The 25,335-nt window shown below is 42.0% G+C and overlaps 2 protein-coding genes and 1 pseudogene across 3 annotated transcripts; 2 read left to right on the forward strand and 1 right to left on the reverse strand.

Moving 5' to 3' along the window:
• Positions 1-491: 491 nt before the first annotated feature.
• trmt1l (tRNA methyltransferase 1-like) lies at positions 492-12,476 on the reverse strand. Its single transcript, XM_084354732.1, has 16 exons — positions 12,184-12,476; positions 10,194-10,301; positions 10,043-10,105; positions 9,316-9,429; positions 8,781-8,845; positions 8,043-8,199; positions 6,806-6,926; positions 6,618-6,697; positions 5,032-5,284; positions 4,556-4,768; positions 4,284-4,474; positions 3,895-3,961; positions 3,513-3,676; positions 3,365-3,430; positions 1,888-2,014; positions 492-998 (listed from the first exon to the last, which is right to left on the reverse strand). The coding sequence occupies exons 1-16, from the start codon at positions 12,242-12,244 to the stop codon at positions 809-811; spliced, it is 2,040 nt and encodes a 679-aa protein (XP_084210858.1). The 5' UTR covers positions 12,245-12,476; the 3' UTR covers positions 492-808.
• Positions 12,477-13,621: 1,145 nt separating this feature from the next.
• On the forward strand, positions 13,622-15,558 carry LOC311258053 (interferon-induced protein with tetratricopeptide repeats 1B-like; annotated as a pseudogene). The gene is made up of 2 exons: positions 13,622-13,626; positions 14,165-15,558. The product of its transcript is annotated as an interferon-induced protein with tetratricopeptide repeats 1B-like (transcript).
• Positions 15,559-17,527: 1,969 nt separating this feature from the next.
• LOC311258463 (interferon-induced protein with tetratricopeptide repeats 1-like) lies at positions 17,528-20,403 on the forward strand. The gene is made up of 2 exons (XM_084354733.1): positions 17,528-17,652; positions 18,276-20,403. Exons 1-2 carry the CDS (start codon positions 17,645-17,647, stop codon positions 19,573-19,575), a joined length of 1,308 nt encoding a protein of 435 aa, XP_084210859.1. The 5' UTR covers positions 17,528-17,644; the 3' UTR covers positions 19,576-20,403.
• Positions 20,404-25,335: the final 4,932 nt, after the last annotated feature.

Raw genomic sequence — 25,335 nt, forward strand, 5'->3', positions numbered from 1 at the left:
ATATCATCAGGAGGAGATGATGACTGAGCCTGACTTTATATCATCAGGAGGAGACGATGGCTGAGCCTGACTTTATATCATCAGATGATGACTGAGCCTGACTTTATATCATCAGGAGGAGACGATGGCTGAGCCTGACTTTATATCATCAGGAGGAGATGATGGCTGAGCCTGACTTTATATCATCAGGAGATGATGACTGAGCCTGACTTTACGATTTGAAGTGTACTTTTTGAGTTAACTGTTTTAAAGAGTTTATATATCTGCTTATGTCGTCTGTTTTCTCATAATTCTCACTGAAATTAATCGTTCTCTATCTTCATCTTGTGCTGTCTCTGGTGAGACTCCTGTAAACTGAAGCCTGATTCCACTGTTGTTGCACTTAATGCAACTAAAATAGATGTTTCATTGATTTTAACTGTGACGTGTAGAACTATGTTTGAAACATGAAATGTCTGTGCAGGTTGAAGAATTACAGGACTTCACACACATGCAGAAAGCAGATTTTATTTTGTTTTTATAAGACAAGAAGAACAAAAAAGACAATAAACCAGCTAGAAAATAACTTTCTTTGAGGAGCAACCTGAAATAAATAGAGAAACAGAGGAGAGTCTAGGCTCATCTGTGCTGCGGGATCAGTTTGGTTTGCAGTTTTAACAAAAAGGGATGTCAGTTTTGGTTTGATTAAAGAGTTTCTACTTCGTTTTAGAGATCAGTGCAGTCAGAACTTTGTTCAGGTTGCAGAAACTGGACAGTAACTGAGAGCAGCTGTTCCTCTCAGGTGTTGAAATGTGAATGCTGGTTTCTCTCACGGCGTTTGCTCCGTGCTCACGCTCGTCTGAGTGGCGGTGGCGTTGGTGTACGTGGGCACGCTGTACTTGGTGAGGACAGATTTGAACTGCTCCAGCGTGGCGTCGGTTCGAACCCCCGTCGGGTCGAAGTGAGTCCGACTCACCCTGAAGCCGGCCTCCGTCAGGTACTGAAGGAACTTGTTCAACCTGTGCAGAGAAATAAAAAAACTAAATTAAATGTTCCTCAGGTTTTACGTGATTTTAAGCACCTGAAGTTTTGTTTCAAATCTCCAGTTTTTCTTTATGAAGCCACTGTTATTCTGTATTTTTCTTATTGTCAACAAATGTCACCTTTCTCTCAGCTCCAAGCTCATCGGTTCACAAAAATATAGTTTCATGTTTTAACAACGTTCAGTAGTTTCCTAAAACAGCTGCTCATTGTGGTTCTTATCAACAAAGGAGTTTCCATTAAGAAGCTTGAAGTGAAGCTTGGATAACACAATTTTCAGGTTTTGTTCTCCGACATAAAATACATCATTAAATGTCCCACAGTTTATTTATAAAGCTCTTACGTGTGTTAAAAATGGTTAACAAGTGTCTAAATGAGACTACAGAGGTTGTCGGGGACATTAAACGTCCTCACAGCGAACACGGAGACTCATCTACTCGTCTTTACAGGCCACTTTAGTTACACACCATTCTAACTCTGACTTTACAACGTGTACATTGATCAGTTTATAGAAAACCTGGACAGTAACTGTGTAGTAAGACGCTTAGTGGTGGTAACGTTTAAGTCATGTGACCGTGATGTCGTCTGTTTGTAGCCTAGCATTAGCTTTTTACTGCTACACATTTCATTTAGTTGGCGGCAGCTTTAAGTCCTCGCTCCTCCAGCTGCAGCCACCTGCTCTCGTCCACTCTCCAGGCTGAGTGGTATTTCCCTCAAACGAGCCGTTTGACGACCAAAGATGCTCACAGCTCGTTACAATGCACTCTGGGAATTTTCCAGTGCATTGAAACAAAACAAACAGCTGACTCCCTCGACGGTTCACTACCTGCCACGCGTCCGGAGACAAAGAGGTCAGAGGTCACTTACTTGGGCATGTTCATGCCTTTGATGCTGTGGCGGTGGATGCTGTAGTAGAAGGACGGGTGTTCCAGAGACGCGTCAGACTTCAGCTTCTTCACGACATTCCCAGACTCTTCTCCGGTCTTCCTCTTCCCTGCAGAGAAAATAAAAAACTGAAAATTAGATCCAAAGACGAAACTAAACTTGGCAGACTAAAGGATTCAACGTCAAACACGTTTAATATCCTCTGAAACTCTGCTCCATCTTTACACGCCTGTCCAACAGATACCAAATCTGTCAGACTGAGTTTTGGGGGAATGTGTTCATCGTTGTGCACAAAACATCTGGAATATCTCCACTTTCACAAGTGTTTGAAGAAGCAGAAACAGAAAACACAAGAATCTTTAGAGGAAACTCATGAAAAATCATGAGTGTAGGAAGTTAAAGAAAGACTTATATTTTCTCTGATGAGGGTCCAACATCACTGAGCTACACTGCCCTCTAGAGGACAGTGGCAGAGCTACAGTGACTGTACAGGTCTGTCCTACATGGAGCCTTGGACAGTTTCTCCTTGTTGACTTGCTTTTCCTTTCGTCTTATTTCGTAATTGCTCGTCATCAGACAGTGTTTGCGGTTGTGTTGTGGTTTTAAATCTGTGGCTGTGAACTTTGTGCAGGACTCAAGAGGATCCCGGTGAAAACATTAAAGGTGCAATTTGTAAAATATGGCGGAGAGTCGGAATAGTTTCACATCTCAGTCTGTGAACTGAGGATTTATTTGGACCAAACCAAACCGAAGGTGATTGTAGAAAGACAAACCAAGAATTTTTTCGGTGACTTTGATTCAGTTCGTGTCCAGTTTGAATGAAGTGTGTTTTACGATGACTTAACGAGGCGATTAAGCTCGTAGTTCAGTTAAAGAGAGAAACTTGAATTCAGACGGTGTACGGTTGTATTTTTGTCTTTAGTAAGAAAAATAGTTGTCAGAGTATTTCCTTTTTTGACTTTTTGTAAGTTTATTTTATTCATTTATGAAACTATAAAGCAAGAACTCTGTATGTCTGTCTGTTATTCACATATCTCGAGAACCGTTCATCCTGCTACTTCACACTTGCCAGGTTTGTTGCTGAGGACCACAGGAAGTGCAGCATCGAATTTGGACACACAACACGCTTAATATATTATATATTATTAATGAATTTGACTCAACAGCGTACCCTGCTCAGCGCAGCAGCGGCTTCATGACTGTGTGATCATTGAGGGAGTATTTTACATCACAGTTGACGAAGGGCCACATAATTCAGTTTAACAAATGATATAACTCCAGAGAGACACGTACAAGCTAGTATTGAGCATACATAAATACATGAGGCTTTCCAAAAAATTTTTATTCTTGGAAAAATCCAACTGTAAGAATCTGTGTGGTAATGTGTACATCTGAAATAGATTGTTCTCTTTCAGTTTAACTGGAAAAAACCTTTCTGTAAGGACTGTGACGGACTCACCGGTCTGATCAGCAGGACCCGACTCCTCTCCGCTCTGTAAGGTCTTAATGACGACTCCACACTCCACTGCAGAGAGGAAGCACGATATTCTGTAAACACGAGTTTTCCTCAAACGTTACAGACGAGAGGTGTGATGTCGGAGTTTTACCCTGGTTGGTGAGAGCCGACGGCCCGTGGACCAGAGACTTGAGGGTGGTGCACTCGGACTCGCAGATCAGAGTTTTGACGAGCGGCTGGATGTCGTCCATGCTGTGCTGCACCGCCGCCGACAGCATCCTCCTCAGGAAGCCTGTGTTAAACAGCGGACCACACCTGGACACACACACACACACACACACACACACACACACACACACACACAAATCTATAACTGTACTGTAACTGTAAGGACTGTTGCCTTACAGTATATCTCAATTTTTGCTTTCAGATTTAGTTACATACACAAGTTAGTGGTGGTGTGTGTGTGTGTGGGTGTGTGTGTGTGTGTGTGTGTGTGTGTGTGTGTGTGTGTCTGATGCTGAGAGGTTTACCATAACGGTCCCAGCTGCACTGCTGTCTTTCCGGGCAGACTCCCATGACAGTTGCAGGGCAGTGTGTCTTGAGGAAACACAGAACAGGATTTACTTGCAGCTTCATGCAAAACTTCATATAAAAAAGAAGAAATTTTAGCAAACCCACTGAATAACGTAAACTAGCTGCAGCTGACCACATGTGGGGGTAACTACAGTTCCATTTATGTGTCAAGCAAATTAAATACTAATACCAATAAAAGTATTCTAATAAAAACGTTACAGCCATTGCATTTCTGCTTTCAAAAATCATCTGTGAAGATTATCTCGCCGAACAAAACCCTAGATTATTTTCTGCAATAATCCTACAATCCAAAACAAACGACACACTCGTTCTAAAACAGACTCACCGTCCACCATGTTTCCTAGTTTGAGGAAGACTCTCTCCTCACACCACTGACAGTGGACCAGTTTACGTAACTTCTTCGCCGACTCATCCGCCTGTGTGGGACCTCTGAGGACTCTCACCACCACCAGGACAAAATGCTCCAACGCCACCGCCAGCAGCACCTCGATGCCTTTGTTACAGCGAGCCGCCGCCCTGCAACAGACGGTTAGAAATCAGAATTCAAGCTTGACGTTTTTTTCCGTCTCGGTATCACATCAGGACAGACAGATCTACCTGGCCACAGTGGCTACCACCATGCGTGCAGCCAGCTCTTTGTAGTACTCGGTGCGTACGATGTGACAGCCGTAGTGACGCAGGGTGACGTTGGGAGACTTGGAGTACAGAGAGCCCGTATCCGTGGACGTCACAGAGATGATGCCCAGGTTCCGGACGTTTCTGAAGGCAGCGTCCAGGTAGTTCACTGCCGTCCCGTACGGATCCAAGTGGCTGAAAGATTCAAGACATTAAGTGACTGATGAAATCTAACTTCAACACAATACCTTCACTGACAATACTGAGGGCACAAAAAAGATTAAAGACAGCAGTGTCTCAACTCGCTGTCGGAGAGGAGAGCAAAAACACACTTCGTACTGGAGTATCAATACTGCAAAAATACTACAGTACTGAAGCCATTTAAAATATTCATATTGATATCAATACTTGCAGGATTAAAAGACTTCTTTAAAGACTAGGACTGGACTCCTACTTACATGTAATCGAAGGGTCGCAGGTGCATGATGACGTTGGCGTCCATCTTGGCGACCTCGACGGAAGCGATGGGCACACCCTTGGCTTCAGTGCTGGTCCCATCGGGCCCGCGGGGGCCTCGTGAGCCTCCCTCCGCCCGGATGTGGTTGAGCTCGCAGTTCTCTTTGATCATTTTGACGCGCGTGTCGCTGATGTCCGTTATGGTGACTTTGACTGCGTTACGGAGGTGCTTCGCCCACTGGAGGCCCATAATCCCTGAGACAGACAGGAAATGTCAGCAGACGGAAAATGGAGGTTTGATGTTGTCAATCATTACCTCCGAGGAATAATACTTCGATTAACGACAAAGACACGTTTGAATTAATTCATCTGTCAGTCTCACATTCAGTTGATTGAGCTTTACTGTGTAGAATGATGTCTGCAGAGTTTAGATACAGAAGGCTGTATGTTTTTGTTTTTCTTTGGCGGGCCAACAATTATTAATTGGGACTTCACAAACAGTTTGAAACACATACTGAGAATGGACTTTACAGTGAAGGAGGAGACATCTTGTGTCCGGCAGTTAAACGTGACATGAAATATATTTGCATATTGCATAAAGGCCATTTTAAGAATCTTTATGCGATATACTTTTTTCTGCAAAACAGTGTCAGACACACATTAGAGAATGATGGCTGCAACAAACAATTTATCTTATTTTCTCAAATCGAGTCCAATTATTTGACTTGCTATTTTTTCTGTTTGGGCTGATTTTCCCTCAGGGCTGATCACAGTGGATTCAGATCACCTGTGCACAGGTGGGGAGACCGACTCCTGATTTGAGGAGTGGAAGCAGCTGGGGGTATTTCCCTCCCAGCCAATCAGGGTGTGACGACACCCTGTCTGAAAGGCTTAAAAGAGGTGGGAAATGGCACACCGGTGGCTCTCACCCTCATACTGAATCTGCCCCTGATCCACGCTGAATCACTCCCTGAATTTCCTATAACCTCATTCCTCTTAGATTGTCAGCCAGAACTCTGGTCTATTTGGGCCTATTTTGTTTCTGAGCTGCCGACATCTTTAGTGAGGAAACTTTGTTTTTTTGGGAACCCTTTAAAACCCCTTTACACCTTCGGTTTACTATTTCATTTCCCTGGGGCCTGTAGAAGAGACATTTTTTATTACAACCAAAAGAGGCATTTGTTCATTTATGGGTTTATTGTCCTCGTAGTGGACATTGAGCATTCCCCTAGTTATGTTTTTGTTTATATTTTTCTGTAGGTTGGGCTGGCCTGTAGGCAGTTTACAGCCAGTACCGCCACAACAGGAAATACAAAAAAGGTGGAAGAACGTACGTCAGATTGTTTGAGTTCTTTAACTACAAGGGACATGATGGGTTTTGTATTGAAAGGAAGCCTTGTTTAGTTAAACTGCACACATTTGACATTAGATATTTTTAATGGTTTTTGCAGTCAATATTTTGTCATTTTAATGATGGACAATAAGACCGCAGTAAAACAACAGGTTTTGTGGTAACGACTTGTTTTTCAGTGGAGTTCTGAGTGTTTTACTGCTGTTTTATTATTTCAAGAGATCATTATAGTCTCACCTGTTGCTCCGAAAGCATCCAAACACTCGAGCGGGTTTCTCTCCTCGGCTAGAACAGCCAGCGAACAAAACACCAGCTGCCTGAAACACACACACAAACACTCTGCTTTAACGGATGTGAAGGTTTTCTTTAAAGCAACAAAACCACGTACATTTTTTTAAAAGAAGTCGTGTCATGTGCCCGCTGACCTGTTGGTCTTCATCTTGCGGTTGAAGTAGGTGTCACTCTTCTGCGGGGTGGTGTGGTTCGGGAGGAGCTGGACGTTGGTTCCAAGTTCCTTCATGATTTCATACGCCTGACCGGACGGAGCTGCAGACACACAAAATCACACACAAACATCACCATCACTTTTAACATTTGTGTTTCATTGACACGTGAGGATTGCGAGGAGCCCGGGTTGTATAATCTGGGTTCATCTGTGGCTCTGGAGGAGCTTTTGTCAAGAGAAATAAGCAGCTTCAGTCTGGAGATGTCTTTATGCAGTCTTTTAACAGTCAGCCTGTTTTTCAAACTGGAGATGTGACCCTGATCAGACCTGTATTAACATCCTATCCTGAGTGATCAGATCACAAGTGTTCAGCTTTCAGTCTGTTGGTTCACAGCTACATTAACCTGCGTCTGAGTGAGCACTTGTAACCAGATCTCACTTCTGCTCTATATACAAATATACTCATACATCACAGGGACAAACAGACACAATGTTTTTCACAAAAAGAAAGAAAGAAGAAAAGAAACTTCATGTAGAACTTTGTGACCTTTGCTGAATTTACGAGAAGGCCCAGATAATGAAGAATTAGTCAGAGACAGAGTTTCACAAAGTTTATAAAGTGTCTCCAACTCAACAACTCACTAAACTGACACATTTGTTGAGGGAGTCTGGGGACTTTCTCCACGGGGACAAAGAAGTAGCCTATACTGGTTACTGTTTAGTGTATTTGTAAAATGTGACATGTTTAGATCAATAAAATGTTTCTTCTTTCATAAATTGAGTGTAAATGGTGAAATCAGTGTAAACAGTGTGTTCAAACAGCTGCTTAATGTTGGCAGGTAAGACTTTAGCACTTTAGACACAGAAGCAGACAGGCTGGTACAGCCATGCTGCCACAAACTGACACTTTTTACAAGGAAACAAACAACTTACTGTTTTCATTTAATGCTGAATTTACAAGAAGGAGACAATGATTCAGAATTTGTCCTAGCTGTTTCACAAAGTTTGTTAAGTTTCTCCTCATGAAACAACCTTTAAAATCACTACATTTGTTAAGGGAGTCTGGTGATGTGGTTACTAGTTCAATGGTTGGCTCAGATGAAACAGACAAACATCTGCTGCTAACATTGGCAGGCTAAGAGAGCCCAAACATGTCATTTAAGTTACAGTCACATCCAACAGAGCGCGTGAGCAGAGATGGTGTCAGCGTTTATTACCCGGCTCCTCAAACTGTACGTCGGAGCTCCCAGAGTAACTGGCCTCAGTCTCTCCTTTGTTGACGTGCCGTTTCAGGTGGCTGATCATGTCCGTCTTCCTGGCGATGGTGACTGAACACACGACACAGTGGTAATGAGCCACGTGTCTCCCTGGTGCCTGGAAGGAGTTCGCACAAAAAGCAATGTTGGTGACTGCAGCTACTTCACAGGTTTGTTATGTGGCAGAAGTGTTTTTATGATACGCAGCATGGTAATACTTTATTTTATCGCTCCTGCAGTTTCTAAGGCAATGCAAGTCTAAAAAAGGACAGTTTACTTTGATGATAATTAAAAGTTAAGTGAAGAAAGAGTTTCTTTTACTCTAACTTTGCTTTTTAGTTTGATCGCTATTACAGATAAACTTTCCAATAATAAATGATATTTGCATGTGTTCATGTATCCCCTGATACTAACACGAGTACACTTGGTAATTTATGTTTGTATTTAATCTGACAACTCTAATTTCTGTGTTTGGGCGGGTTGAATATGGGACAATTGGGATGTTCTGTTTGGAAATGAGCTGCATCTTTTTTTCTGATTCACGATACTGATGAAACATTTCAGAATAAAGATTGTAAGTTTCTCCAATAAATACACAAATGAGTCACTGTGGTGATGCCGCCTGAAGCCAAAGTGTTTGCTGTTGTTCCCAAATGAAGAAACTCGACCTGCAGACAGTTTGTGAGTTTCATTTCTCACCTGATCTCCACTGAGGCTGGGCTTCAGGTTTCTACAGGGCAGGTGGCAAATGCACATCCTCTGGCCTGTTGGTCAAAGATCAACAATTCAGTTGAGATAGCAGCAGAAGATGTCACTTTCACACAGGTTTTATGTTTTCACAGCTCTGGAAATCATTATTTTTAGCATCTTAACCCGTGTATCGGCTGATACACACACGTTTTGCAATGACACCTGTTGTTTTGTTACAGGCAGGATTTTTTTTACAGTTTAACAATAAACTTTATTGTCTGAAATGACACTGAAACACTAAACTTCACTGGGAATTTAATAATCAAGAATCACCCATAGCATCTTTTTCTGCAATATAATCTATAAAAACGTTTTCATATCAGACAAGATAAACACTGATATCTGTGATTGGCCAATATTGGTGGATAATATCGGCAAACTGATATCATTTGGGCTCTAATTTTAAGCTTTGTCTACTTATTCCCTCATTCCAAACCTATTCAAGCATCTGATATGTGGCCAAAAGTATGTGACTGTTTCTCACCTTCAAACTCCACGTAGACTTTCCAGTGGAGGTTCTGCAGGTGTCGGCGGAGCTTGTGGCTGTAGCAGGCTTTAAACTTCTCCTCGGGACACAGAGGACACGACTTCCGTCCCGCTGAGGAGTGAAAAACACAAACAGTCGTTTCATCACAGATGAATTTGCTGTTTCTTTTTCTTGATTAATCAATGGGTCGAAAAACTGTTTTAAACGTTACAAAATGGTGGAAATACCCATCAGTGTCCTGAAGCCAAATATCTTAAATGTCTTGTTTTGTCCAACTCGAAAACGATATTTGGTTTACTAAATACCAGAGTAAAATATTTACTAAATTCACTTCTCACCTAAACTCCACTCAGGCTGGGCTTCAGGTTTTACAAATTTACTAAATATTTGGTTTATTTTTATTCTCAAAGGAATAAAAGGCGGCAAAGTGAGCAACTGATGACGGATGTTAATTTTAAAAAAAAAAAAAAAAAAGAAAAAGCTGAACAGTTGGAAGAGAAATACAAACATGAAACCACAAACAGCATCAGATGAAACAGTTACACGCAGAGAGTGGACGCTTATTCGGTAAAGATACAGAGAATTCAGTTTTAGGTCATCATGCTAATTGTATGAACAACTAAACGTTGCAGCTCCAAAAGTCAACGTGTCCTATAAATTATCTTTGAAGAAACAGAAGAAAAAGAGAAGAAGTGATGACGATTTACTGAAGAAGTTAACTTACCACCGTTGAGGTCGACGAGCATCTCAAGGCCCTCCAGTTTGGTTTGGATGGAGATGTGTCTCTCTGTTTGTAGAAGAGAAGAATAACATTAGGTCAGAAAACATCCGTCTGTAAAGCTTTAGTGAAAGTCAGTGGATGGCTGCTCAGTCACCAGTAGTTGTGGTTGAGGGTTTGGCATCGCCGTCTGCAGCAGCTTCATGCTTCGCTGCTTCTTCTGCAGCCTGGTCACCAGCTGAGGGTGCATCTCCACCTTCTCCACCTTCAGAGACAAAGAGGAAGGAAAGAACACCAGCCTGAGTTAGGGCTGCAACTAATGACCACTTTCACTGTTGATTAATCTGTCGAAATGTAAACATAAAGTGTAAAAATAAATGGTGAAAGATGATGTCCTAAAACGTCTTGTTTTGTCTACACAAAGAAATTCAGTTTACTGTACAGAGGAAAGAACCAGAAAATATCCACATCTAACAAGTTGGAATCAGATTAGTTAAACAGATTCATACATTATCAAAATTGATGGTAATTAATTTAATAGTTGACAACTAATCAAATAATCGATTAGTTTTGCAGCTCTATTTCAGTTTGTCAGCTTCAAGGTTCATAGTCACGTCTATTCTGGTTTTCCTCGAGGAACGTTAAGTTGGAAAAAATATGTATAATAGTGACGGAGAGAGACAAATGTTTTGATGTTTGAATTGTGTCATGAATCACACACGATGTTTGTCGGTTTAAAAGATAATTTTTCAAGTCAATAAAGTCTCTAATGAAACATCAGACTGTGAAAATACGTCATTTTAAAGACGACACAGCCAACAGTGTCTTTAGTGACGTCGTCTCCTAACCAAAACATTGTAGAGCTGCTCCTGTTTATCAGCAGTTCAACAGAACTGAACCAGAACCAACTCTCCTTTCACAGAACTGCAGTTGTCAATATGAGCAGATTTATTGTGACTTTCATCTTTTTTACGACCTTTTCTGAGCCCAGCTGGCTCCATGTTGGTGTTGGTGACGTGTGTCGCGTGAGACGATGTAGTTCACTGAGCGCTTTAACACAAAACTACATGTGATTTTACTTTAATTACCACAAACTGAGGCTTTATTGGCTTGGGAAATGCTCTTTTAAACTGACAAACATCATATGTGTGATTCATGACACAATTCAAACAGGATTAATACATAATTTGTCTCTCTTCATTCACTTTCACCATACAAAGTTTTTATCAAATAAGGTCCCATGAAACCGGAAGTTCAGGATGAGTCATGACATTTTAAATGATTTACCAGTCAGTTATACTCTAAAATACCATTAAAAATACCTTCAAAACACCATTTTTGCCATGATCGGGCCCAGTGCTGGTGTATGTGTGATATTTGTGATAAAAACTCTTGAACAGCAATGTTGACGTCATGGGATCTTTAAAGCTGTCAGGGTTTACAAAATAAAACAGAAACTGTAAAGTAGCTCTTCAGTGGTGAGTGGGGATTGCAATGTAGTGGAGTAGAAGTATAAAGTAGCCTAAAATGTAAAGTACAAATACCTTAAGTAGTGTACTTGAGTACTACTCTTGAGTAAATGTACTTAGTTACTTCCCACCACCGGTTAACAGCATCTTACTGTCAGTCAGGATGCTACCATCCCCTGAAGTTTAGCTAGCGGTTGTTTTCTTTTGTTCGCAAACTAAAGCCAACGTCTTTGGACCTGCGGCTCCGTGAACGTTAACCCGTTAACGAACCGTCAATAACCCGTTAATAATCTGACAGTGGATGTCCAAACACGAGCGGCTCTGTGGTCCTGTAGTGCAGCTCCGTGATGAGACCGTGTCACCCGAAACTGTAGTAACATTACAAGCGAGGTTCACCCCTGTGAAGCTGCCTCTGTGGAGGTGTTCACCGCTGTAGCTAACTGCTAACGACAACAGCTTAGCTACTGTTAGCCACAGCCCGTTTGTCGCTGTTTTTGTTGACTATTTAGGTCCTATGGCGGAGCTCCGCGGTGAGGCCCTCGTTCAGTTGAGCAGTTAATAACTCAATTTCTCCGTGAATTCGCAGCGCAGCACTGGTGGTGACTAAACTGCAATTTATTTTCCACTTTAAGGCCACAAACTGAGCGCTCCAGCGACAAACGGGGGCAGTTTACTCACGTTTGATATCGACGTCCTCCTGGTGAAGCTGACCAGCGTCTGCCTCTTTGAGCTCCGCCATTACGAACTACGGCAACATACGCAGGAAATGTTCCGTCGTGCGTAGTTTACGCGAATTGCGCAGTTTTTAAACGTAAGCGGCGAGTCAATGTTCCTGAAATCTGACCCATGTAACGTTTCATGTAAATGAACATTACATCTCTATAACAACATTTGCGAAGTGAACAAGAAGAAATGATCAAAAATAAACTTTTGTTTGGAAAAAGAAGAAAACGGAATCCTGTAACCGACAGGTGGCAGCAGAGAGCCGAAGCCCCGCCCCTTCCGGTTTCCGTCATGGGACCTTATTTGATAAAATGTTAGTTAATGAATGTTAGTGAATGAAGAGATAAATAATTTATTGATCCTGTTTGAATTGTGTCATGAATCACACATATGATGTTTGTCGATTTTACTTTTTATTAATTGACAAAGTTTTGTGTTAAAGCGCTCCGTGAACTACATGAACTGCTATAAACCATATTGACAACTGCAGTTCTGTGAAAGGAGAGTTGGTTCTGGTTCAGTTCTGTGAGCTGCTGATATACAGGAGCAGCTCTACAGTGTTTAAGTCAGGAGGTGACGTCGCTAACAAGGCTGTTGGCTGTGTCGTCTTTATAATGACACATTTTCACAGTCTGATGTTTCATTAGTTTGATGACAAACTGAGACTTTATTGACTTGGAATTTTTTTTTTTAAACTGACAAACATATGTGTGATTCATGACACAATTCAAACAGGATCAATACATTATTTCTCTCTCTTCATTCACTACCAGACAAAGGTTTTATCAAAAAAGGCCCCATGAGGTCCACCGGAAGGGCCGTGACTCCGGCAGGTGTCTCCAGGTAACCTCTGTCTCAGCTCTTCATACTGACTATAACAACACGCAACTGTAACTGTACTCTGCAGACAGCCACAGCTGACAGATTTAAGGTATTAATGCTACAAGAAGAGTTGTGTGGAAAAAAATAAATACCTAAAAACACTAAAAAAGTAACTTAAAAATGTTGACAGGACATCAACACAACAATGTTGATGTCACTGTTTAGTTTCCCTTCCAAAAATAGTTTAGGTCAAGTTCATTTTCTCAAAGAAACTTAAAAGCATATCTTTGCAAGGGATGACAGACAGATGGGTGGCTGTAGGTTTCAGTTACTGGGAAATGAAAGTCAAGGCGCCTCATGATCCTTATTGGAGCAGGGAAATCAAAAGTAACTGTTTGGAAACAAGTCCAAACAGGATCATCAGTCATTGTGACTATTTAAAGGTGAACCTGCTCAACAACTTCACATTTCCTATAAAGCAGAAGTTGGACTCACATTGTGTCAGCGAACCCAAAGAAGCTTCGGGAGCTAAAATCAAGTAAAAGAGAACAACTGCATAAACAGCTGAATGATGAGGTGAGTGGCTGCTTCAGCATTTCACAGGCTTGTAAAAAATAATGAGCATCATTATTTCATTTCATTATGTTTTTGTTGTTTTGTTGAGTCCAGCCGGCCAAAATATTAACATTATGGATCAAGTCAATAATGATGTTTTCATTCTCTCAATTCCTTCTTTAATCTTACTTTTCTTTCCTCTATGTTTTTTTTGTCTTGTTTTCCCTCTGGGTCAGGGACGTCTACTTTCCCTCTCCTCACATTTGTATCTGCTTGCTCTCTATTTAATGCTCCTCCTTTATGTCCTTCCTTATTTCTTTCCTGTCCTATCGATGCTCCTAATTCCCTTTTTTCCTTCCTCCTTTTCTCTCCTCCTACATTATTTCCTGCCACATTTCCTTGCAGTTCATTTAAATGTAGTGCTAACACCACTTGTTTGTTCTGCCTTCATTCTGTTCACATGAGATGAACAGGACATCCAAACATATTGCAGATCAGAGAGCATTATACTGACCTATGATGATGTGTTTTAATATTTGTAATTTTTATTCTCCATCAGTCAAACATCACTGGAGTCCAAACTGGAGGCCCTGCAGTGCCACTTCACCTGGGATCTGGACCCCAGCAGGTCCAAAGTCTTTAGTCTCAGGGACCAGCTGGAGGAAATTGGCACCGAGGAGGGAAACCGCTGGCTGGGTCACATTTACAACCTGCGGGGGTACGTTCAATACAAGCTGGGGTTCACTGAAGACGCCCAGAGTTTGTTCAACAAGGCTGCAGAGGCCTTCTGCCAGACCAGAAGAGCAGATGAGGGTCCCTGGTTAGTGGTGAACTACGGGAACCAGGCTTGGCTGCACCACCACCTGGGAGAACAAGCAGAGAGTCAGGCTTACCTGTCAAAGGTCGACGCCCTGATGAATAAATACCCATCTCCATCCCAGGACGAGCTCCATCCAGAGATCTACGCTGATGAAGTACAGTGCAGACAAGAAGCTGCTGGCTGCAGATTACTTCCAGAGAGCCATCAGGATGCAGCCGGACATGGTGGAGTGGTTCACCAGCCATGTCTTATTGTTGTATCGTGTCTTAGTGCCAACCAAAACAGGACTGGATGCTGACATGTTGGAGAAAATGAGAATCGCAAAGGAACAAGATCCAGAGAACTTGTACCTCGCTGCTCTCTACCTTGAGGAATGTGCAAAGAAAAAGAAAGATGTCATCAGATGTCATCAGAAAGATGAAAGAGTTGCAGAAGAAGCACGAGAGTTAGCCAGAAAGATTTTGAGGAACCCAGTCAGCAGCTACAGCGGTTTGAAACCTTTGCTTTGGGTTTACATTCACTATATATCTGTTGATGAAGCTGTTGATTTGGCAGAGGAGGCTCTGAGACAGCATCCAGATGTACCTTTTCTGAAGAGCTGTGTTGCACTCTGCTACAGATGGATCATTACTTCCAAGGGCAGTTACCCAAAACAAAGCACAATTGACAGAGCAATCAGTCTCCATGAGGAGCTGATTTCTATTTACCCTGAGTCTGCTCTTAGGAGGAAAATAGACCTCACAAACATATACGCAAAGTCAAATCACGGCCAGGCTAAAGCTGAACAGATTTACCAGGACCTGCTAGAGAGGGTTAGGGATCTGGATCTTGCAGACAAACAGCTGGTTTACAACAGATACGCAAACCATCTATACTTTGTACTGAAGGATAGCTGCAGGTCAGTACAATATCACATGAGGGCAGCAGAGATACCGATACAGTGCTACTCTCGTAGGAACAGCGTCACAAATCTGGAGAAGATTAAAGACAGAAGGTGGCACCAGATGAGCAGAGAAGTAGAGGAGTTTCTGGAAAACCTGCCAGAGCTGCAGTGATTTTAACAGCACTGGTTCAGACAGAAATGTAGGTGTTGCATCACCTAAAGAAATCTGTACATAGAAAATGTGGCAATTGAGGAAAAGATGATTCAACATGAACATTCAGAACAGATTCACTTCAGCCTGCTATCAATCCTCTGATGGTTTTCATGGAAACAAATATATTTTCCTACAAGATGTTTTCATTGTATGTGTTTATATGATCAGAAGTTTTAAATAAAAGTTGTAATAAAAGAAGTTAATCTGATTTTCAGCTTCATTTTTCAGCACAAACTGGTGCCGTCGACCAACAGGAAGTCAACTAGATGTCCTGTTGGAGACCAAGCTAGCTCGTTAGCTCTGAGCGCCTTTTAACCTTGAACTAAACTAAATGATGTACCGCAGGGCTACCCAGAGCAAAATGGTGGTTAGCATGTTAGCAGTTAGCATCGCCCTGGTTCCCTCCACAAGAAGCCTATGGGAGTTTTGAAGTGGATTATTGCAGAAAATAATCTGTGACAAACACAAGTTTATGATTCTTACAGGTTTTGATAAACAGGAAACAGAAAACATTCTCAGGTGTAAATCCTGACGGAGACGCCAAAGGTGCTGATGTACCGAATGTAAACAGGAAAAACTGAATACCAGGCCGACAGTTAAACTGTATAACCAAAGATGAGTAACTTCAGGGTTGTACCAGCAAGTTAAAAGTACCAATATTTTGGTCTGTGAGGAAACAGGCAGAACAGAAAGCAGTTATAACTGAACATGTGTTTTAGTTATTAAGGGTAAATAATAATGGTGACACATCTTTCAGTCCAGTCACCAGGACGACATTTAACAAGTTATATTTTGTGCACATCATAGGATACACAACATTTGTAGATGTGACACCCCTGAATATGTTTTAAGGACAACACAGAACATGTTCTAGCCTGTTTGTGGGACAAAACCAGGTGTTTTTTTAACGGGCCTGAAACAGAACAGGAGCTGTTTAAAGCAGAACCTGTTCCTCACACCAAACTAAAGACCCAACCCTCTTTGAAGTCAACATTTACAAAGTATGTATTTACTATGGTCCACAAGCACCAGCACCTGCAGCAACAGCACCTGCAGCACCACCAACAGCACCACCAGCACCAGCAGGCTCAGAGGCTCCACAGACACACAGGTGTGTGAGCTGCAGGTTGATTGGCAGTGGACCGAACCACTGTGAGGCACATGGAGGGGGGAACCAATCTTTAGAAACTTAAAAACACACTCTGTGTCTTTAATAAAGTGTTTTCATTGAGTATAGTAATATACTTTTATATATTATGTTTTCAGTGATGACCGAGGTGAAGTTAGTTTCATGTTGGATATTGGAGACACCGGAGACACCCAGCGGCGTCTCTCCCTCAGGGTCACCCAGTGTTGGCAGCAGCAGGACGGTCAGCTGCCTCCCAGAACCTGCCGCTGTTCTGGAGGCTGACTGATGGACCGTCAGTAAATGACCCTATTAAACAATGTTTGTTCATGCTGACTGGATGATTTTACTGAAAATTATAATTAACAATAAAACTGAACTGATTTCATGTAGCACATTTATTTTGATTGCTGAGATGAGATGATGGCTTTTGTTTCAATAGCCTCCATGTCACGTGACCCAGTGGGTCCAAACCAATGAAGAGTGTCAATAAATGGGACAGATGAGACACACCTGTTGTTATTTTACTGCTTCTTCTATTGTATATGAATATTAATGATGATTCAGCAGTTTTGACGTCGAGATGACAGAAAACTGTTTATTTGATGAGTCATGTGTTTGTGCAGTCAGGGCGTCGGACAGATCTGTGGCTGCAGGTTTTAACTTTTCATTCCGGGGAAACGAAACTCAGAGCGGATTTCCGCGTCGCTGTGTTCGCGCGACTCTGTTCGCACAGCTCAAAACTCAAAAGCTTCTCGTCCCTCTGAATGTTCATGATGAGAGCTCTTCTTAACTTCGCCGCATGTCTGAAGCGAACTCGCGTCAGTTCGCACTCTTGGAAACGCCCCGCCTGTGAAAGTCACTTGGCGTCGTTCAAGCTGCTGCTCGACATCATTTACAGTAAAGAGCAAGTTGGACATCACTGATATCGTGTCAGGAACCCAAAGCAGCTCATTAGTGATAATTAGAGAGCTGCTGTGTGGAGGAACCAGCTGAATGATGAGGTGAGTGACTGCTTCTGCATTTCACATCATTACGATGTATTTAATGTTCATGTAATAATCATTATGGACCCTACAAGTCAATGATGATATGTTAGTTCCTCCTTTTTTAATTGACTTTCTTCTGTTTCCTGTTGTGTTTCTTGGCTCCTACAGTCGCGGCCACAAAGTTTGAGTTTTCTTCCTCTTTTTAAAGAATCAGTCACTGATTGATTGTTCTGTCAACTTTGATCCTGGTGGTGTTAAATATATCTCGGCTGTTTGGTTTCAATTAAATGTGCTGTAAAGTGTCTTATATCTTATATCTTCCTCCTTTGTTCATATTTCTTTAATCGTTCATTTTGTCTCTCCTTCCTCCATTTCTTCATTCTCCTCTTCTTTCCTTCTTTCCTTGCTGTTAATGTTCTTTACTCCCTTCCAACCATTTTTCCTTCCTTGTTTCCTTCCTTCCTTCCTCCCTTCCTTGTTTCCTTCCTTCCTTCCTTCCTTCCTGACCATTCAGTGCTCCTAACATCATGTTTATCTTCCTTCCTCCACACGAGATGAACAGAGTTTATCCACACATAGCACACTTCAGAGTGTGCTGTATAAGCCGACTGATGATCTGTATTTTTATTCTCCATCAGTCAAACATCACTGGAGTCCAAACTGGAGGCCCTGCAGTGCCACTTCACCTGGGATCTGGACCCCAGCAGGTCCAAACTCTTCCGTCTCAGGGACAAGCTGGAGGACATCGGCACCGAGGAGGGAAACAGCTGGCTGGGTCACATTTACAACCTGCGGGGGTACGTTCAATACAAGCTGGGGTTCACCGAAGACGCCCAGAGTTTGTTCAACAAGGCTGCAGAGGCCTTCTGCCAGACCAGAAGAGCAGATGAGGGTCCCTGGTTAGTGGTGAACTACGGGAACCAGGCTTGGCTGCACCACCACCTGGGAGAACAAGCAGAGAGTCAGGCTTACCTGTCAAAGGTCGACGCCCTGATGAATAAATACCCATCTCCATCCCAGGACGAGCTCCATCCAGAGATCTACGCTGAGAAAGCCTGGACCCTGATGAAGTTCAGTGCCGACAAGAAGCTGCTGGCTGCAGATTACTTCCAGAGAGCCATCAGGATGCAGCCGGACATGGTGGAGTGGTTCACCAGCCATGTGATTGGGTTAGTCAGTGCTTCTAAGCACAGCAACACAGGGCCGGAGGCTGACGTCTTGGAGAAAATGAGAATCGCAAAGGAACAAGATCCAGAGAACTTGTACCTCGCTGCTAACTACCTTGAGCAATGTGCAAAGAAAGGAGAAAGAGTTGCAGATGAAGCACGAGAGTTAGCCAGAGAGATTTTGAGAAATCCAGTCAGCAGCTACAGCGGTGTGAAGGCTCTACTCAGGGTTTACAGAAACTATGTATCTGTTGATGAGGCCATTGATTTGGCAGAGGAGGCTCTAAAAAATCATCCAGATGTGCGTTTTCTGAAGAGATGTGTTGCACTCTGCTACAAATGGAAGATCATTTTTTTCAGAGAAAGTCGCCCGAAGCAAAACATGATAGACAGAGCCATCAGTCTCCATGAGGAGGTGGTTTCTCTTTACCCTCAGTCTGCTCTTGTGAAGAGAATAGACCTCGCAAACATATACGCAAAGTCAAATCACAGCCAGGCTAAAGCTGAGCAGATTTACCAGGAACTGCTAGAGAGTGATCTGGAACCGGCAGACAAACAGCTGGTTTACAACCAGTACGCAAGATATCTGAACTTCGATCGACAGGATCGTCACAGGTCGATAAAATATCACATGAAGGCAGCAGAGATACCGATACAGTCCTTCTTTCGTCAGAACAGCATCACAGTTCTGGGAAAGATTAAAGACAGGAGCAGGAACCGAATGTGTAGAGAAATACAGGAGTTTCTGGAAAACCTGCCAGAGCCACAGTGATTTTAACAGCACTGGTTCAGACAGAAATGTAGGTGTTGCATCACCTACAGAAATCTGTACATAGAAAGTTTGATAATATTTTGGAAAGAAATGTGGAAATTGAGGAAAAGATGATTCTTAAAATAAACCTAAAATGGAAGTGAGCCACCGATCGCTGCAGGAAATAAAGTTTGGCACTAATCAATGTGATTAATCTGATAACATACCACATTTGGAAAACTTAAAATAGAAGTGAGAAACTTATCACAGCGCGATAGAAAGTAAAGTTTGACTTTATTCAACGTGAATAATGACAGCAGATTTTGTTCACCAAGTTTTTATCTAAATATTAAGTAAAGTTGTGTAATTTCACTGTGACTTCCTGACGTCAGCAGCCTGAGTTCACCAGGTGTGGCTGAACGTCTCCAGAGTTACTGACACAAAAGAAATCACATAAACTGTCGGAGAAACAAAGCGGGATGTTTGCTTTTGAATGTGCACTTTGCTTGCCAGTTAACATAACATCCACTAGTATATTTGCTCAAACATCATAATCTAAGCTCAGTTAATAATCTGATTAATTCAAGTAGCTGTTGATCAGCTCGTACTCTCCTGTTGGGCTGGTCTGTTTTCTTTTGGACTGTGTTTCAGGAGCATCATATCTCTGTATGAAACTTGCTTTGCTGTAATCTTTGGAGTATTGATGAATGAAACTCTCTTATTGATCATGTTAAGATGTCTTATAACCTGAATATTATCACCAGATGCAACTGATTGTGTTCATAGAAAGTTTGTTAATCTGTGTCCCAGTTGTGCAAAATATGAACGCTAATAAATAAACATTATATACACTGAGAAATCTTCTTTCTGTTGCTGCCGACGATAAACTTGAAACGTTTGAGAGTCCCGATGAGGCTTTATTTTATATGTCTGAGATTCAGATTCATTTTCTAAAGAGTTTATTTGAAATAAACAGTTTAATTTGGTAACTATTATACAGGAAAATATTTCCTTGAAAGAAAAAACTAATTTAAACCAAAGTGAAGATTAATTAATTATTTATCTAAGTATGCTTTAAACTTCATTGGAGCTTTGTTTTTAATTGTATCCTCTCCCAGGACAAATGTGACACTTTGGCATGTTCGGCTGTCATTTTGGCCGTATCATGTAGTATGAAAACTGGATCAATATTGGCCATAATTATTATTTTTTTATCAGAGGTTTGAACCAAAGAGCGAGTGATTACTGTACATACACACGGCTGAAATGTGAGGGCTGTATATCTTACACACAGGTCAGTGGTTCATCTAAAATTGAAATTACTGGCAAAATAAATCAGAAACCAGACCAAAAAAAGATCACGAGGAGTCGCTGCACCTCTTTCACAAGTCCTGGAGGTGGCACTAAAACAATGAGTCTGTGTCATAGAGATGAGGCAATCAGGTTATTGATAATCAGAGCCCTTCCCCTGTAGGACAGCTGGAGGAGCAACCATTTCTACTGAGACAACTTGGCTTTCACCTTGTCCAGCACTCCCTCCCAGCTCTGCCTCTGAAAGTCCTCAGTTCCTAAGTATAGTCCCAGGATTTTAGTTCCCCCTTTTCCCCACTTAAGATTCCCAGGAAGACCAGGAATGCTCCCTAAGCTCCACTGACCCACCAAACAAGCCCCACTTTCTCCCCAGTTAACCCTGGCTGAAGAAGCTTTTTCATATAAAGCCAGGCTTTCTTTTAATTCCTGCACATCTCCCTGATCCTGGACAAACAACTCAGGTTAAATGGCAATAGTATAAAGCTGTCCTGAAATGGGGCATCCCTGCCTGATCTCTCCTAACTGGCACAGGGCAGCTCAACCCTCCTCCCACCGTAACTACACAACCAGCACCCCTGTACAAGAGCTTTATCCAGGACATGAACCCCTCCCCAACACCAAAAGCCTGCAATGTAGAAAAAAGAAAAGCATGATCAACATGGTCAAAAGCCTTCGCTTGGTCAATAGATATAATACCAACATTGATATCATATAATTTACAAATATCAAACACACCTCTCATCAGAAATAAATGATCCAGGATAAACCTATCTGGAACACAGTAGGATTGATCTGCACCAATCAACAGATCAATAAAGATTTTCAGTCTTGCTGCATTCAGATGGCTGTAGAAATGTAATTAACCAATTGAGAAGGCTGTCATACATCCTACAGGGAGCTGTGGAGGACCAGGACAGATACTGGTCAGCCCCCAATTTAACCCAGTAGACTCAAATTCAGTTTTCAGTATATATCCAGTATTATTTTAAGATTACAGTTTTTGTTGGGGTACTTTTGATGTTTCTAAAGAATACAGTATCTTTGTGAAACAAGCCGGCATAACATTCAAGAAGGCGTTCATGTCGTTTTGGAGAGAGGTGTGTGCCTCGGTGCAACCATCAGATGATGTCACAGACACATCGCACAGCTGATACACACACCAAACACACACCGAACACACACACACCGAACACACACCGAACACACACACCAAACACACACCGAACACACACACAAAACACACAGCAAACCCAAACATACCCAGCTGAGCCACTTGGCCCGAAACTGGCAAGTTGCTTCATCCACAAAAAATACTGATAATGATAATGTGTCCATTTTTTGTTGATACAAGTTCATGTTTTCCTTATTATGTTGGTTGAAAAGAAATATTACAATTAGCACCTATCTATCTGTGCACGAGCCGTTGTTATGTTATATTGCATACATTTAATTCATCTAGACTGTATGTTTAATAATGTCATATCTCATTAATAACAACACATGCTGTTCCAGATGTTGCTGTTGTGCAGACATCAGACACTAGTACAACAGAAATACCAGATAGATCGGACCATTGTCATCTCCATGCCATGTATTTGTTCTGCTCAGTCACTGAACCAGGTGCATTCACTAATTAGCTCACCTTCCTGGCTGAAGAGCTGTGCTGATTGGACTCAGCTGGTTTAGTGCATTAACAGAACAAATACATGGCATGGAGATGACTTGATGACTCCACAATTCCCACCTCTGCTTGTAAGTACAATAATAAAATGTATCATTAAAATAATCAAGACAATTTAAATTATATGTAGGCCTAGAGTATTTTTACAAACCCTGTGGATGTCTAGTGAGAAAGGGAAGCAACATACTGTGGTGACTGGCGAGCACTGCTGTTTATTGTTCAGAATGCTCTTAGCAAGTTTACAGGTAAACTTAACAGGTAACGATGAACAATAAGACTGCGGCTCAGAACAAAGGGAGAAGGCTGGGGCGATGGCAGATCATAAAGCAAACAAAACAAACACGCCTCCTCCCTGACAGAACTCCACTGACTTACTAGAGCTGAATTCAGCGGAAAGGAACAAAGAAGGAATCCTGTTTGGCTGCAATGCTTTTACCTGCCAAAAGAAAACACACTCACCAAACAGGCCTAGTGCTGCTAGACAGTACAATGTGTGGTGCGTTTCAGGATACATAAAAATAATGAGGGAGCTAAATTATTGTCAAGTTCCCAGACAAAAACACACTAGTGGCTAATACACAAGTTAACAATACTCCTTTAAGCAGTAAAGCCAATTCCAAAAAGTAATTTGAGAGTCCTTGTTGTGGCTTCGTAGGTGCTGCATCTCTGCTTTTTCATTCTTCCAACAAAGGGTAAATATAAGGAGCCCGAGGAGCAGATCAATCAATCAAATCAAAACTTTATTTATATAGCACTTTTCATACACTTTGCTGTGCAGCACAAAGTGCTTTACACATAAAAGACAAAACAATTTTAAAGAAAGCCCCACCCTCCCACCCTCCATAATACACACACACACACACACACACGCACGCACGCACGCACGCACACACACACACACACACACACACACACACACACACACACACACACACACACACACTCACACCTGCACACTCTCACTACTGACAATAGGGAGACATGGCATGGCACCGAGGATTGAGGAAACGCCACCTTCGGGGCCGTCCGCACTGGGAGGAGTGACAGGCTGTGCCACAGGGGGCACCAGTGCCCAGGCCCCCCGACCCCGACAGACAACACCTGGCAGGGCCGAAGGAACCCAGGACAGCACCCCCAGCAGGAGCCCAGGCACAACTCCCAGTGCGGGGGACCCCCCTGGGGAAAACACTGGAGTTTAACCTAAAAAACTAAAAACATAAGATAGAATAAAAAGCCTGACAAGAGATGAATATAAGAGTGAACAGTTAAAAAGATTAAAATATGTAAGATAATAAATAAAATGGCACCGAAGGATAAAACAACAAATAAAATTATTTTATATTAAGATTAAAAAACAAGATAAAAGAAACAACGTAAAATGAGATGAAGCCACATAAGAACGTAAGAAGAATTTAAAATATTAGTTAAAAGCCTGATTAAAAAGGTGTGTCTTTAACCTTCCCTTAAAAATATTAACAGTCTCTGCACACCTGAGGTTCTCCGGCAGGCTGTTCCACAGGTGGGGGCCATAGTGGCTAAATGCCGCCTCACCGTGGGTTTTCGTTCTTGGTTTTGGTATGGATAAAAGGCCGGTGCCGGAGGACCTCAGGGTCCGCGAGGGTTGATATGGTAAAAGCAGGTCAGATAAATATGAGGGCGCAAGGCCGTTAATACATTTAAAAACCAGTAAAAGAACCTTAAAATCGACCCTGAAGCGGACGGGGAGCCAATGCAGCGACTCTAAAACCGGTGTAATGTGCTCCCGCCCTCTGGTCCTCGTCAGCACACGTGCTGCTGAGTTTTGTAAGATGGATTATACCCAGTCTGATACTGCCGGCGTCACTGGCAGTAGTTACTGATTGTGTGGATGTTGGGGCAGTAGTTGTTGTTGGGACAGTAGTTGTTGTCGTGGGTGCAGTAGTAGTGATGTTACGTTCGTGAACGATTCGTTCAATATAAACTAATCTTTTTTATGACTCGGGAGTAATGAGTCGTCTCAGTGAGTGATTCGTTCATTTTCATGCAGTACCTTCCCTCGCCACATGGCAGCTGCATAAGCTCAGTCAGGAGGACAGGAAACCAAAATGATTAGTTCACGACTCACTCAACTGTGCGTCTGTCCTCAGGTCCTCGTTCATTTGTCACGTGACAGCCAGGCCGCTCAGGCTGTGTGACGAGCAGTAAGCACAACCGTTCGTTCATAGGCCTACGGATCGTTCATACGGATCATTCATACGGATCGTTCATACGGATCGTTCATACGGATCGGTCTCTCGTTCATTTGTCACGTGACAGCTGTAGCTCAGCTACGGAGCTTTGGACTGAGAAACGAACAACGAAATGAATGATGTCTGATTTGTGACGTTCATTTATTTGTCACGTGACACCCGACGTACATTATTTATTCATGAAATCATAATTATTTAAGGTCTTCGGTTCTTGTAGATGTGTATGGTGTTATTGTGTATATAATGTAAAGTGTGTTTGTAAATAAATACTTTTGAAAATTATATCAACATATTGATTTTGTGTGATACTCTGCCATAAAATAATAAATATAACAATAATAATGACAACAAATGTGATAATAATAATAATAATAATAATAATAATAATAATAATAATCATGTCACATTTTGGACACAATAAATGCGCCATGTAAACATTTTAAGGAACTTATTAATTGTTACTTTTTGTCTTACTTAATTGTCTTACTAATTGTCAAAATGAGTTTTCACGTGACAGGCAGCTCACGCTGAGCGGTTTGTTCTCGTTCGTTCTCGTTCATC

This window comes from Pagrus pagrus (assembly GCF_965226575.1).
Source record: "Pagrus pagrus genome assembly, chromosome: 6".
In the NCBI taxonomy this organism is placed as follows: Eukaryota; Metazoa; Chordata; class Actinopteri; order Spariformes; family Sparidae; genus Pagrus; species Pagrus pagrus.